General features: G+C 42.8%; 1 protein-coding gene across 4 annotated transcripts in view; it reads right to left on the bottom strand.

The window, feature by feature from the left end:
* The window catches only part of CHD1 (chromodomain helicase DNA binding protein 1), a 99,525-nt gene that overhangs the window by 83,545 nt on the left and 290 nt on the right, over positions 1–15,690 (bottom strand). For all 4 annotated transcript variants that reach the window (XM_075932080.2, XM_075932081.2, XM_075932082.2 and 1 more), the window contains exon 2: positions 13,735–13,940. In XM_075932080.2, coding sequence (XP_075788195.1) covers positions 13,735–13,784 — 50 coding nt within the window. In that variant the 5' untranslated portion in view covers positions 13,785–13,940. The remainder of the gene's footprint in view (positions 1–13,734; positions 13,941–15,690) is intronic.

Here is a 15,690-nt window from a genome sequence, read left to right as displayed (position 1 = left end):
GCAGTGGGGGTACCCATTGTACCATTTGCCAATTCTGGGCAGTGTACTGAGGGACTCTAAGCTGGCCCTTACTCATCATCACCACTACATCGCGCTGATATTAGCGATGCTGGTGTGGACAGTAGTATGGAACCTGTAGCATGGTATGACGTCAGTACCAAATAATGGGGAGCATGATACCAATGGTACCGCAAAGCCCGCCTCAGTCTTGTACCTCAGTATCGGGGACGGCAGTGGCATCACTATAAAGCTTGCCGTTGCTGAATACATCTGTGCATTCTGCGCTCTGGGTACCGAGGATACCGCAAGCGTGTCTGCGTGTGGCATTCCGCTGCTTTGCAGCCTGCCTGCTTTGTTATCGGCTGCCAATATCGGCTTTTCCTGCGGTACCGCAGGCTTGTTCTGATGAGAGCTCGAAGCTTGGCCAGCAACTCTGTGCTTCACTTTGGGATCATTGGTTCTGAGTAGGATCCCTTCACCTGCTTTTTGCTGCCCTGTTCGGGACAAGCACTGTGCGCCTCCTTGCCCCAAGGGCCTTTATTACTTGGTTACAGAGTGTCAGCAGGGAACCTGGCGTGTTTTGTGCTGCTCTCCTGTTCCAGCTCTCTCTAGCACATCCCTCTGAAGGAATGCTCCTTTTGCCCCCTGTTCCAGGTGTATTGTCTTTGGGGGTGGGAGTTGAATCAGGCTGCTGGGCAGCCACAGTCCTATTCATGCAAAACAAAAATTTCTCTGCTGTGAGTCTCTCGGCTCCTTTCAGAACTGGGGGAAGAGGGTGGTAGTTTTTAACAGGGAGGGCAGTGGCTTATCAGATGGTCCAGTCCTAGGCAGTGGAGACACTGTGCAAGGGGGGACACAGAGGTGTGGATATGGGCCTCAGGGAAGCAGGGTCGGGGCAGTGGAGCTGTCCAGGGGAAAACGCGGGGGCGGGCGGGGGGAGGAACCGGCTGGCAGGGGCAGTGAGGCTGGCTGGGGGCGATCGCGGGGCTGGCTGGGGAACCGGCCTGCAGAAGCAGGGCTGGCTGGGGTGGGGTGGGGGGGGCAGGAGCAGTGGGGCTAGCAGGGAAAGATGGGTGGGGAGAACTGACCAGCAGAAGCAGGGCTGGCAGGGGAGATCAGGAGAGAATTGGCTGGAGGGGAGCGGGACAGTTCAGGGCGCACGAACATCCTGAATAAAAATTTAAAAGCAATGCCTTTTAAATATCCCCACTGCTGACAGTGAGGTTTAAAGGCACTACAATGTGTCAGAATGGAGAGAACCTGGTGCACCCACCATCCGGAATGAGTATATGGATAAAAAATTCCAAAGATGGTGTCAGCTTTCTGAAAATAAATAAGACCCTTTTCATGATGTGATGGTGCAGGTTTTTATTGGATTACGCTGGTTCTTCTGGCAGAAGCAAGGCTGGCAGGGGTGGGGGAGGCAGTGGGGCTGGCCGGGAAAGATGGGGGCGGGTGGAGAGACCCAACCGGAGGAAGCAGAGCTGGCGTGGGCAGCAGTGCTGGCTGGGGAAATCAGGAGAAACGGGGGGGAACCGCCAGGCTGGTAGAGGGTCGGGATGAGCAGAGATGTCCAGGGGCAGGGGGAAGAGACTCGGCCAGCAGGGAGTGGGACTGATCCGGGCACACGCAGATCCTTGGGTGCTGCCCGTCCCGTGCATGGTCCGGGCGAAGCACAAAGGAGACTGGCCTCCTAGATTCCATTTTGCCACCCCCGAGTAGTTGCGAACTGCCTGGCTGGTGGACACACTCACGCAGCACGTGTTGACCAGCCAGGAAGTTGACAACTACAAACTGATACACCTAATAATAGTAATAATAAAACGTACCTAATTAGAAAATACCGGACATTTTCTATGTTTGGTATTTTCTCAATTTGTTTCCGGACAGAACCCTCAAATACCAGACTGTCTGGTACAAAACTAAACACCTGGCAACCCTATCCCTCCTTGCACTCTCCCTCCTAGCCAGATACCCTACGCCCAATCTGCTCCTGCTCCCACCTCCTGGAGTGCCCGTGTAGCGCCGGGTCCCCCAAACCCTGGCCCGGGTTGGGTGGAGGATGCCGCGAGTGAAACAATGAAGATTTATTCATTTTTCTTATGTGATTTTATATTTTTGGGCTGCAAAAATAATACTGAAAAAAAACCCAGTTTCCAACTAAAGTAAAAGTTTGGGAAAGCCTGGTCTAGTCAGCTTTCTATCCATCTTACAGTTCATTTATCCATTCCATATTCCCTTAACTTGCTGGTAAGAATATTGTGGGTGGCTGAATCAAAAGCTTTACGAAAGCTAACCCTGGGAGCTTTGGGAGGACCAAAAACAATGTATTTGCATATTCATCATTTGCATAATGAATATGCAAATGATGTTACTAGTCCTCCGAAAGTTTGTGAATGGATTTACTGGTCCCCGTGTCAAACTGTTTGGGAATCCTACCTTAGTTCTGTTTTTCAGAGCCAAGGGCTAAGGAAGATGGTCCTAAGAAAAAGACTTGAGAGTTGTAGCAGCTCCAAGTATATAGGGAGAGGGGGATTCCATGTGTAGTTTAGACTAAATTCCAGGTGGAATTCCATGAGTAAAATATACATACAAAAGTTACAAGTTTAAATTACATTGGGCTTCATTGTTTCGCTGTAAGATGGAATTGGGGATCGGTCTAGTGGAAGATAAGTGGCTCCAACTTCAGAAGAGTACCATCTTGACTGCTTTCAATCCAACACTAAATTGGGACAGGAAGATTAGGTTGGACAAGTTTGCATGCCTGTCTGTATTCAGATGATAGAGGCAATAATATGAGATACCAAAACTGTTGGAGAAGAATTAGCAAAGACATTCTATGATAGCACTAAGAGCATATGTATTAACCATTGCTGTTATTACATTTACACAGCTACTAAGATTCTCCGCGTTAACACTTAGACAAGCTGGCCCACTGGTTAGTTTTACTGGAACTAACTCCCATCCATAAAGTGATTTTTATTTACATTTCAATGTCACTAGAAGCACGAGTATACCAATGTGCTAAATGATCCACAGAGTGAATAAAAGTTAAGTTTTCCTAGTGCATACAAGACCTATCTTGATAAACTGTTTTGACATAAGATAATTCTACGACAGCATTTCTTCCATCCCCAATATTCCACATCAATGTCATTATCGACTGGCTTTAGGAAGCAGCAAAAATTATGCTGAGTGGTTGAAGACATTTAGCATTTAAATTTCTTCTTTTTTTAAAAAAAATCAGATCTACTAGAAAAATGGACATCAGAAATTCATCACTCGGCTTTCTAGTATCACAAATTAGATTCATTTCATCCCCCATGCTACTTCCTGGTCTAACATTTTTAGTTACAGACAAGGAAGAGGAAACTATTCCCAAATCTAAATCCATTTGAAAAACAATTAAATATGGTCACACTGAATTTATGGTAATGAAGAACTTTCTCCCAAGTTGTATCACAGTGACAAGTGGTTTAATCTTTCTTGAAGTAGAAAAGGAAAGATGTGATATTAGAAGTGATCAATATGTTTCAGGCAAGAATCATTATAAGCTTCCATTTTTAACTGAACTACTACTGGTAATGTTCCACATTATATCAAACTTGACCTTTAAAGTAATTGTTTTACTAGAGAAGAAGTACATGACAGCATGTCAGTCAAGTTAACATTACAATGAAATAGTACCTGGGCTCCCTTTGTAATAAAGATATTAAGATGTGAATCTCAACTGGTAGCTGTTAGCAAATGTAGCTATATCTCAATGTCTCCTTTGCTCCATGTGTAATTGAGACTAAAAATTACTCTAAAAATTTAGACTAAAAATTACCATTAGAAGAAGCGTTGCTTCCTCTATTTCCTTTCCCCGCCCCCCATCCCTTCCCACTTTCTCCAGTAGCATATTATTCCAGCAACTCTCTTTCCCAGGATATATCTACACTTGCACCCTCTTCCGAGAGAGGGATGCAAATGCAGACACTCAAAATTGCAAATGAAGCCAGGATTTAAATATCCTGTGCTTCATTTGCATATTTGCGTTATGGCGCTATTTTGAAATAAGAGACGCTGTTAAGACGTGGTTATTTCAAGAGAAAACCCTTCTCTTGAAATAACTGGTAAACCTCATTGTATGAGGAATACGGGTTATTTCGAGAGAAGTGTTTTCTCTCAAAATAACCGCATCTTAACAGCATATGTTATTTTGAAATAGTGCTATAATATGAATATGCAAATGAAGCACGGGATATTTAAATCCCGGCTTCATTTGCAATTTCGAATGTCTGCATTAGCATCCCTCTCTCGAAAGTGGGTACAAATGTAGACATACCCCCAGCTGGAGAGTAATGCATTCTACTCATTATCAACCATACCTCTTTAGTTATGCCCTGTCTCACAATGAATTCTCCCTGCTCATTCACTGACACTCCCAAGCAGTCTCACTGAACTGTATGGAAATGGTCACCTGAACAGATACTGCTCATTATGAGTTAGCATTCTAAAACTATACCCCTCATTTTCATAGTTTGAGGTATTACTGAAACATTCCTTCACCCTGGACCTCAAAGGGCTCATTGTTTCTAATATGTGCTTGTCCACAAAGTAAGTGACCAAGCCTGACACTTGAATGAATATCCTCGGATACAACTACTGCAAATAAATATGATGTAGCTCACCAATGCAGTTTCTCCATTATGTTTGACTCTTGCCCTACAGTCCAAGGATCATATCTGTTTCATATTGTTCAAAATTAGGAAAATAACTGGAACCTTCATTTCTCATTCTGATATTCTTGCAGAAATTGTGATCATCTGCTGCTGCTGGTGGTTCTTATGTGAGGATAAGAAGAAAATGAAGAGGTAAGAAAGGCAATTTGTTCATTTGCCTCCCCCACACTTCAGAAAATTTCCAAGAGCAATGTGAGGATCATATCTTTGGTTCAGGTACTCTTAAACACAAAAGCAGTAGAGTGAAACTCAATATACGTCAGTCCCATCTACTGAGACCACTTAAAGGATTATGACCAGAAAGGTAAGCATTCTTTCCTCTATAAGCTGAATGACAATAAAATAAGTTTTAGGTAGGATTTATAAAATAGAGAGGTTCTGGTGTTTTTAAATTTTGAAATGAACAGTAGTAGTTAGTCGTGCTCTGTTAAATCTCTGTATCATTGCTGTTCTCTCAAAGAACTGTAAGCAATAACATGAGTTCACTTGCAATTATCAAGGGATGAGTTAAACCCCAGAGAGGAAATTGTATCAGTACTTCTGTAGCATAAATGAAAGTGACAAGTCAGAAGTTGTATATTTTCTCTCTCCACTCTTTCCATTCTTCTCTTATTATCAAACATATTCTTATCATTCAAACTTCTTTTTTTCCTGTCATTTCATATTTACCTCCACATTATACAGGCAGTCCCCGGGTTACGTACAAGATAGGGACTGTAGGTTTGTTCTTAAGTTGAATCTATATGTAAGTCGGAACTGGTGTCCAGATTCAGCCGCTGCTGAAACTGACCAGCAGCTGACTACAGGAAGCTTGAGGCAGAGTTTACATACAGATTCAACTTAAGAACCCCAGGCGTCCCCAAGTCAGCTGCTGCTGAAACTGATCAGCGGCTGATTCCAGGAAGCCCGGGGCAGAGCAACTCTGCCTCGGGCTTCCTGTAGTCAGCGCTGGTCAGTTTCAGCAGCGGCTGACTTGGGGACGCCTGGGGCAGAGCAGCTGGGGTGCTGCCAGGTTGGTCCATTGGCGCCCAGAGCGGCGCTGCGGGACCAACCGGCAGCGCCCCAGCTGCTCTACCACAGGCGTCCGGAGAAAAGCCTGGTTTGCTGGGGGGGAGGGAGGAGGCGTGCACTACCTGCGCGCCCCCCCCCCCCCTCAGCAGAGCAGGGAGATGCGGGCGGCGGACCGAGACACACCACGGTCCTGCCGCCTGGGTCCTCCACGGCTTTGCTCCACGTCTCCCTGATCTGCTGGAGACCAGCAGACCAGGGAGACGGGGAGCAAAGACAGCCGCGGCGCGTCTGGGCTGTCCCGGTGCCCGCGTGCTCCGCGGCTTTGCTCAGCGTCTCCCTGGTCTTCTGGGGTGGGAGTTCCCCCCCCAGCAGACCAGGGAGATGTGGAGCAGCTTTTCTCGCCCTGGAGGACACGGGCAGCGGGACTCTGGTGCATCTGGGCGTCCCACCGCTCCAGTCCCCGGGGTGAGAAAAACCCCGTTCGTAACTGCGGATCCGACGTTAAGCCGGATCCGCGTAACTCGGGGACTGCCTGTATTGTCTTCCTTTTACTCCATCCTTGATTACATTCCTCTTCTAAAGATCCCTTTTATTTGTTTTTCTTCTCTCATTTTCCACTATGTCATATCAAATGGCCACTCACCCCATTAGAAGAAACTTAGTACCCAAAAGCATACAGGGAAAAAGAAGGGATATTGGTGTGGAGCCACCTATCCTAGAAATTCCTGTTCTTCACTGACACATTGAGCTACCATCGGAAGAAAGCACTGTTGATGACAGCTGTGTGGGAAGTGTGCAGCCAAGCATCTGCTGTCACAAACTGTTGGACAACAGCTGAGTAATAGTACACTATGGGTGCCTCTCCAGTTGCCTAAAGTATAGGCTCATAGAAACTGCAATTCGTCAGAGAGGTATTATACAAACTTAAGAAAAAATATGAGCCAAACAAACAAACATTTTGGATGTATAAAACATATATTCTGTAAAACTAAATTGTGTCAGTACTGATGAAGATATTCTTTATTTTTTTAAAGAGAAACCTAAAGATGCATGCACTGCACTTTATAAATAATAGCTCAAAACAAAAAAGTGACATAAGCAATGTACATAATAGTTTCAGGGGCACTGTGGTGCTACATAGGGAGTACAAATAGCAGCAGGTCAGCTGCAAAACCACTGTTTTCTGCCCTGATGCAAGGCAGAATGGTGGCATGGTGTGCTTTATGCAACAGAACTGACAATACTTGTACAGACATTGAATGAATCTTGTACCTCACATTAATACAACTCACCAGGTAAACATCTTAGTGTAGATGAGTCTCAGTGTAGTTTTCCCATGTTGCCAGACTGGGATAAATTTTAAAGGGGAGTTTAGTGATACATCATGAGTGTCTCTACTTCCCACCTACCACCTCACCCCCAAAGGAAATTGCTTTGTTTCTACTGCAGCAAAAATGACATTGAATTGAGATGGGTGCACAAGTTCACAGTGTATGGTTAAACAGTTTAATTTTATGTTCAAAAAGAACCTTTCATAACATTACTCATGTATAACTCATGTTCTTAGAATCAACATGAGGAGCAACAATATGGAAAAAAGTACACAACCCTGGGATATTTAGATTACTTGCCAAAAAAGGCATGCAAAGAAAAGCGTGATAATCCAGTGAAAAGATGGAAGATTTAAATTATTCTTTTTGTATCGATACACTTAAAAAATTCTCATGAAAAAGAAATATCACTCGCAATTTACATTCCATTCTTGTTAAATTGCTGTTTCAATGATATTTTTACAAAATATATGTTTATAACTCCTTGTCACAGTATGAGCTTGCCTTCTGAGAATCCTGGGCTTTGCCTCACTCATAACAGGAGTATGAGACTAGACTCAAAAGGAACAGAAAGAGGCTGAAGAACATAATATCTGGGAAAAACAGATTTTGACTTTATTAAAATAACTTTTCAATGTGAATAAACAAAGGAGAATGTACTTAAATGACAAGGTCCATTCTATTTTGAGAGACCTCAGGAAGAGTAAACAGGGAATGGAGACACCCTAACTACATTCTTGTTAAATTGAAATCTGTAACCAGAGTATAGTGGATCTACCACTTTGACATAATTTAATAGAGAAAACTTTGTACATATTCATCTTAAAAATTGGAAATTCATCTAGACAAAATTTTCATACATTTTTAAATGACTATGCCTGTGAGAAAATACATTATATAAGATTCAGCATCCTAGCACAAAGGGCACGAGGCAGTCATGTGCACTTCAATACCTCCAACATTTAAACTTTGATTTTCCTAACTTAAAAGGCAGTATCCTTAAGTTACTTTCCCCTGTAATTACCAATAAGATTGTTCAATCTTAAACTTTTTCCAGAGTAAACATGACAGTGTGAATAATTTCTGGATTGAGCTTCTGTTGCATCGTTCACATGCAAAGTCAGTAACTCTATTGCTCCTCTGTACAGATATCCTCCCAATTCTGTTATTCCTCTTAACCACGTACTTCAAAAATTCCACCAGAAATGTCCACGTAAAACAATAAAACCAGCATATGGCTCTCTCTTCTTGTGCTTCCCATCCACCCTCCCTCAACCCACTAGACTCTTTCATCAGTATGTAGCTCCTTGCCATTCATGTGCCACCATAATTAGAGTCACTGGACTTTAATACACAGAGAGAACCATTGACTCCCAAGTTGGGCTCAAGAAGGCCATGGTCTACAATCTACAACCATGAGATTATGCAAACGCACTTGAATACAGTGTGCAATATCTAAGTTAAAACTCCTAACTAGCCAGTAATGCCACTTCTTACTGAATCCAACACAATTAAATACACTTGAATGGGCCATGTCTGGTTGTTTGAGATAAGCTCATTGATACAGCTTTTTTGTAGCAGAGTATAAAAACAAAATAGCTTATGATAATTCATGCGAAACATAGAAGCTCTTTGAACTAGGGATGTGAAGAGCTAACCTGTAAGCATCACCTTTATTGGGTGATGCTTACCAGTTATGGTTAACAGGTGGCCAGGGGGCTACTCCAGCCTTGGGAAAGGAGGGCGCCAAGTATCTTACATTGCTGGAGTTGTGTTTCTTAATCGATCACTAACACTAATCTAATACTGTCCGTGTGTGCCTGTCTGTTCAAGAACTTCTCCTAAATGGTAAGAGCAAGGGCCACCAAATTCAGCATACAGCTTCCTCTTATCATAATTTAAAGCAAAATGAGGGTTTTCTTGTGCCAGGAATGGAATCACTTCTCATAAAATCATTCAGAAAAGACACAGAACCACCAGGCAGGTGAAAGAGGCAGACTGGCTGCTTCCCCCCCCCCCCCCCATCCAGGATTGCCCTAGCCTCAAGCCTCTGACCCCCAGATGCCCTTTAGGTAGGGCAGTGGAGGGCTGAAGCTCCCCCTCCCCCATTCATATGTGAATATTGCTGGCTTTTCCCTTTCATCAGGGAGCAAGGAGAAAGTGCACAGTTAACTGCATTCCTCACTCTGCCTGCGGCATTCAGGGGGCAGATGAACTTACACATGCCCCAGACAGGAGACATGCACCCTCCTCAGCTGCGCGCACTAGAGCTGCAGCAGCCATAAAGAGGTGCTTCTCACCTAGCCACAAGCTACTAATGGTGTGAGAGCTGGGCTAGTCCTCCCTCCCAGGGGTAGCCTGCATCCTGAATCCCCCATCCCCAACCCACCCCAGCACAATGATTTAAATTAAGCATGTACATTTTCATTTTATTTTTAAAAAAACTGAAAAATTAATTCAGTTAAGAACCCCAGCAATGCTGGGTAAACCTTCTAGTAATACATAAGCAATGGAGGAAAATGTCTCCCCTCCCCCCCCCCCGTCTCCCCCTATGTAAAGGACCATGGTGAAACTCAGTGGGATCCATGAAGCCCACTGTACACCCACAAAATAAAATCAAAATTGTATAGAATCTTCTTTCAGAGTTTTTTAAAATATGAACTCTTTTGATGAAAAGATACTACAAACTGCTTTTACTTTCCGATTTGTGCTGGAATCGAACAGACTGACTTGTCTTAGTAGTGGGTGCTGTACCTCCCATTTCCCTAAAAAATGTGTTTCCAGTTTGGCTCAAGGAATGGGTTGGGCTTTGATGCTGAATTTAAGCAGGGCATCTCACTTAGCAGAACTAGCTCTCTATCTTGTAAGTCCATGCAATGTTCACATAGAGAGGGTTCAGGGACAGCACTACCAGGGCACTTCTTGGCTACTAGTGGGGACAGTGACACTTCTTTTCCTCCTTCCTATGCATTCATTCTTCACCCAGAGAAAGGGAGGTTTGTACAATACAATGCTTCACTTCCCTGTCCTATCTGAAGCACATAAAAGGAGCAGAAAAATGGAATACAGATCACAGACATTAGTTCAGCCCATTAGTGTTGATATTATGTGTATGCAATTCAGGAGTAGGTAATGTAGTACTGAATTTCCCCATGGGGCTGCCCTAACTTGCTTAGCTTTTCTTGATGCTAACTGGCAAGCAAATGTAACTGAGCCTCCTTAAAAAGTTACTAGCCCACAAAGGTTAACTTTTTCTGAACACCTGATTCCCACAATGTTTCTTTCCTCCTTAACAACCAAAGTCATTTGCACAAAGACAGTTTTATTATTGCTGACTTTATCTGCTCATGCTTCCTTCCTATTCAGAGAAACAATATTTGTGATGTTACTGTTAAGTGCTCTGGATACATACATTATCACAGGATTGTGCACTTTACATACTGGAATAAGCAGAAAGAAAAGAAGCCTCCAAACAATCATGTAACAGAACACTCAGATGATAAAAAACAGAGGTAGATGATAAAATGTTTAGTCTTGTCCACCCTACAGCTGTCACCATCGTTGGCCCCAGTGATAAATTATAGATACAAAGTTTATTTTTTCAGTTGTGGAAAAAAAACTCCATTCAACTTTCATATTCTTAGCCAAAGCATTTTCCAGGTATGGCATATGAACAACAAAGGTTCACGTGCAATACTTCACAAATGCTTGGACTATGAACATGAAAGTTACAAGTTTTTTCATAAGTGATAAAAATTCTTCCCAACTGGCAGCTGCTATGAGTGTACAGGGATAGAAAAGCCAAATGATAAATCTAATCAACCTCTGGATGGGGAATGAGACTGAACACAAATAAGAGAGATCTGTACTCGTCAGAAGCAAGATCTCTTCTTCCTTCCCTTCCCCCATTACCAACTGAAGGAAATAGAAGACAGCTAGAATTCTATCATCAGGCTACAGGAACAGTTCTTGAGAGCTTTACTTGTGCAACAACTTCTTGCACACCATGAGGCAGCGAACAGGGGCTTGCTTTCCCCTTCAAAGTGCTGCTTGTTTCCAGACACTAGCTGCACAGTCATCCCCTACTCCTGCAGCCAGCACTCGCGCTGCTATCCTTCACCTGTGCTTCTTGCCTGACACCACTGAGGCTAAAGGTAAAAAAAAAAATATGGCTTGTAAGTGTACATGTTCATAAGTTGGATTTTGAAACTTGGGAGCACCTGTATTTTGTTCAGTGCCGCATCTGTTGTATTGTCACACAGAATATAAAAGACCTTTCTAGAATTACAACTCTTTCTGGGTTTTTTTTTCCTTCCCCAACCTCTTTTATTGGTTTCTCTCCCCATTCCCTGTCTTTGAGTGCCTCCTATATCCTTTTCTCTGAATTTACTTTCTTGCAGCAACTCTGACTCACCTACTCATTGTGTTTCACTCCTATTCTCACCCCCATTCCATCCACTAAAATGATCTGCGATTAAACAGTTTATGTTGACAATGAAGTGTCATCACAAGACTTCAATACTGATCTTCTAGTCAGATTAAAATGGGACATGAGCGTTCAGCTCTCTGGGTTATGGTTAGAACACAGATATCACTGAATTGGGAACATTTGAAAGCTTATCTCTGCAACAAGAAGAGTTAGATGTTCTTTTTTTTTAAAAGAAAAAGATTACATTCTGGAGTCTCCAAAAAAGCATTATGGTATAACAAAGCTACATGGGTTGACCACACATTTAAGGACCCTTTGATGGATTTTAGCTAGACAGTACTGCTAGAATTTACACACAGTTCAGATTACCTTCACAACTAGGGCTCAAATAACTTTTAAAATGAAAATGTATCTACCATTCACAAAGAAAGGCTTCCTGCTTGCAAGTAGGGAACTAGATTTTTCAAGTTCTATTCATGCATTATTTGGCTATATGGTTAATAAATAATACATTTAAACAAGCTGTATTTAAATGCAGAATGAAATCTGACTCCAGAATTAATAATTAAGCTGATTATGTATATTAGAATCTCTGCTTGATATTCACTTGTAATCGGATTATTGGACACAATTGAAACATTTTAGTTAATTGCAACATTTTTTATACCTTTTTTAAACATGAAAACACACGTTGTTATTCTAGATACATTATGCAGCAGGTGCGACATTTCAGTTTGAGATGAGGCATCTCTCTTTCTACATTATCTTTAATTAGGATGGCTTGTGTTTCTTTTTAAATAGCCAATGCAATTCCATACATTTGCAGAGAAATTTGAGATGTTCCAGTCAAGTTAGCCACAGTTTTTGAATTTTGATTTACAACATTTTGAAAATCAGGCTAGCGTTTGTTGACACTATTTTTTTTTTGAGAAAGTAAAAATAAGTATAGCTCTGAACTTGAGGAACATTATGGTATTAATTGCAGCTGAAATCCTGCAACTTTGCTGTTTCTAATAAAAAGCAAGGTAACTGTCTAGTCATCAACTAAGCTTTTAAAAATATTGGAGTGAATCATTATAATTATCAAACACTAAAACAAAAAATTTGAAACTAGTCATTTTAGAGAATAGCATAAAATGCACATACATTGTTAACTCTAGGTATAATTGAAGTTCTCATTAAACAGAGACATAGGATCATTTACCGTGTAAATATATATTTGTGCATATTTTTCCCCTCCCATGTGCAGCATTCATCATGTCACTAATTTAAACAGAAATCTTTGAGCATCCTACAGTCACACAAGCTTAGCACACCATACCAAGTACATTTGTAAGATAACAATTTCTAATTCCAGTCCATAGCGCTTAGACACATTATCTGGGTTTAACTGATTTGTTAATTGATTAAATAGTTAATACTGACACATTGAAGTTTGAATGACAACTAGTTAACATCCCATTGAAAGAAAGGGTATTTCACTCTTGTTGTTTAAGTGTGAAGATGGTAAAAATAACAAAAAATAAAAAGAACAACTTGGCTCAAATTATCTGCAGTCAGGCATTTCTTAGATGGAAGTTATATTTTCTACTCTAAAAACAGCCATGGAGGTTATCAGAAATCCAGAGAAACCCTACATTTATACATTCTATGAAAATTATACACAAAGTTGTATTTTTCCTATTCCCATTAATGAAAAATCAAAAAATAGTCTTTGAAGTTCAATGAGGACTGCTTACCTTGGTTTGAAAAACAAATTTTGTATTATACTAAATAAACTTCCCTAGAGCAAGAAGAACATCTTCTAAACAACAAATAACAATATACATCCTCAAGCACCAAAACAAAGTTTGAAATAGGAATGTAAAATCCTATTTAATTAGTTACCAGCTAAACATTAAGTTAAGCAGCCCCCACATATGGCAGACCTGGCCTGGGCAGGCAGGGGAGCTGTTCCAGCAGAGCAGCCCCCCTGCCCGTCCCCTTTAATTGGTTAACCGGTTAAATGTAATGTTTAGTCTAAATACCAATTAGTTAACTGTATGTTTATAAATACAGAATACATCAAACTATTATGGTGACAGGAATGGTACCAAGGATCCAAAGAGGACACAGCAAGACCTCAAAACTATGATCTGCATCTATGCCAAAGAGTTTCAGCTCTCCACAATAAAGTTAAAAATTCAAGCTGTCTTCAAACAAAGCCATATAGCAGAAACTTGAAATGATTAGTGCTTACCTTGATTCTCCACTGTTTCTTATGCTTTCCTCATCACTGTGCCCATTCATTGTAAATATTCAGACGTTTAAAATACAAGTCCACTCAGTTTTTGAGATGGATATTAAAAGTCAGCTTTGTTGTTGTCCTTGTAGTCCACGTGTTTTACAGGTGGCTTGTTTGTTAGACTGTTCACTAAAGGTATTCAAGATCCTTTCCCAAATTACCTAAAATAGAGTTAGACAAAAGTATTTAGAATATTATTTGAAATATTGCATGGTTTCATAAACCTCTGGGGATGCCAAAGATACAAGAATCAAATATGAAATCTACTTAATTAAAAAAAAATAAGTTTCTGGAACAGCTGCAATTACTGATGGTTTTGTAATCACTTTCCTGTTTTAAATAATGGTTTCTCTTTTTCCTATTGCTCTGTGAAAAGGCCACACAAAGAACAGAGTACAACTGGCTATACAAAGGAACTGCTAAACTGAAAGTACTGTGACAAACACAAAGTACACAAACTGAAAATAAATAAAAATATTTTCTAGTTTACAGTAGGTGAGGAAGTACTACTTGTGAATATTTTGGGATGTTTATTGAATGTATCATGGGGTTAAAAAGCATGATCAGACTTAGTTTCTAAATACTACTGCATTATAAACTTTAAACAAGGACAAAGTTAAAAAGACAAGTAGTTTATTTCAACTGATGGAATAAGATCAGTAGAGATATTATAAACATATGGTAAAAGCATTTCTGCTGTTCAGGCATAATATTTTAGTTTATTACCACACAACCTAACTGCAAGACATTTAAAAAGTTGGTCTGGTCAAGAGTTATCCAGTAACAAATAACTCAAGATCTCACAGCTGGAAAGGTTATTTTTTCACATATCAGGATAATCAGAAATGTGGGCAGTCAAGTATCTGAAGTGTCTGAGATCAGTGTAAGTGTCCTATACCAGGAGTAAAAGGATGAACCTAACAAATCAGCGAATGAAGACTGCCCTCAATCCTACTGAATGGAAGTGAATGAGACTAGGGTTTCGCATACAGGGTTCCCCCCACCCCACTTAGTCCGGATGCCTCCTGATTTGCCCACAGTGATCCGATTGTCTGTCCTGCCGGGATTGCCTCTGGCCACGGCTACTCTCAGGCATCATCCGCAACACAGTCTCTCATCCAGGCCAGTACACAAAGGACATGGCGGAGGGTATGAGCGACCGAGGAGCCCGATAATTCTGCCTCAACCAGACACCCAACCCGACCGGGAATCAAACAGGCCGCTCACAAGGAGCCGAGCGCGTCCGTGGAGCGGCCCTACGCCGCAGCATTGACTGACGCAGTTGAGGTCGGAGAGCCCCTGTTGATCACAAACATGTGGGGTCTACTCGTTCAACGAAGCTGCCCGATGGGAGGCCTGGCACCCGTTGCGGACCGGGCTCCTCGGTCCTGCCACCCCAAAGTCACTCACCGGCATGTCCATCCCCGCCAATCGGCCTTTTGCACCGTCCAAATGTACCCGCCAACCCCGGTGCTCGCAGCTCCCTCTCCCCACCATGCACCTCCCCGCCTGCTGTGTTGTGGGACCCCCTGGCTAAAGAGCCCCCTGCCGTAATCCCCTAAACGCAGCGGCCTCCCACTTTCCCAACCACCCGCCCTCCATGAGCGCCCAGGTCAGAACCGCCTCCGCCCCCTCCCGCCAATGGTCGGTCTTCCCCCTCCTTCGTGGACACTTCCCCGCTCCCGGCGCGGCCTGCACTGGCGCCGCTCTTGGCCACGGCTCCCCGGCCGCCGCAGCCTCCTGCGCGGGCCGCTGAAACCCGCTCCCCACTTCGCCAAGGCACCGCGAGGGCCGCGCTGCCGGCCCGCCGACTCCCACCGCCCGCTCCCAGGAGCCAGCGAGCCCCCGCTCCCTCCGCGGCTCACAGCGAGCCCCGCTCCCTCGCGATCATCACCCCCGCGCGCCCGCCCG

The sequence above is a fragment of the Pelodiscus sinensis genome, chromosome 6, assembly GCF_052426305.1.
Source record: "Pelodiscus sinensis isolate ZL-2025 chromosome 6, ASM5242630v1, whole genome shotgun sequence".
Lineage (NCBI taxonomy): Eukaryota > Metazoa > Chordata > Testudines > Trionychidae > Pelodiscus > Pelodiscus sinensis.
The sequence above is the reverse complement of the archived record's forward strand: the minus strand, read 5'-3'. Positions and strand labels throughout refer to the sequence as shown.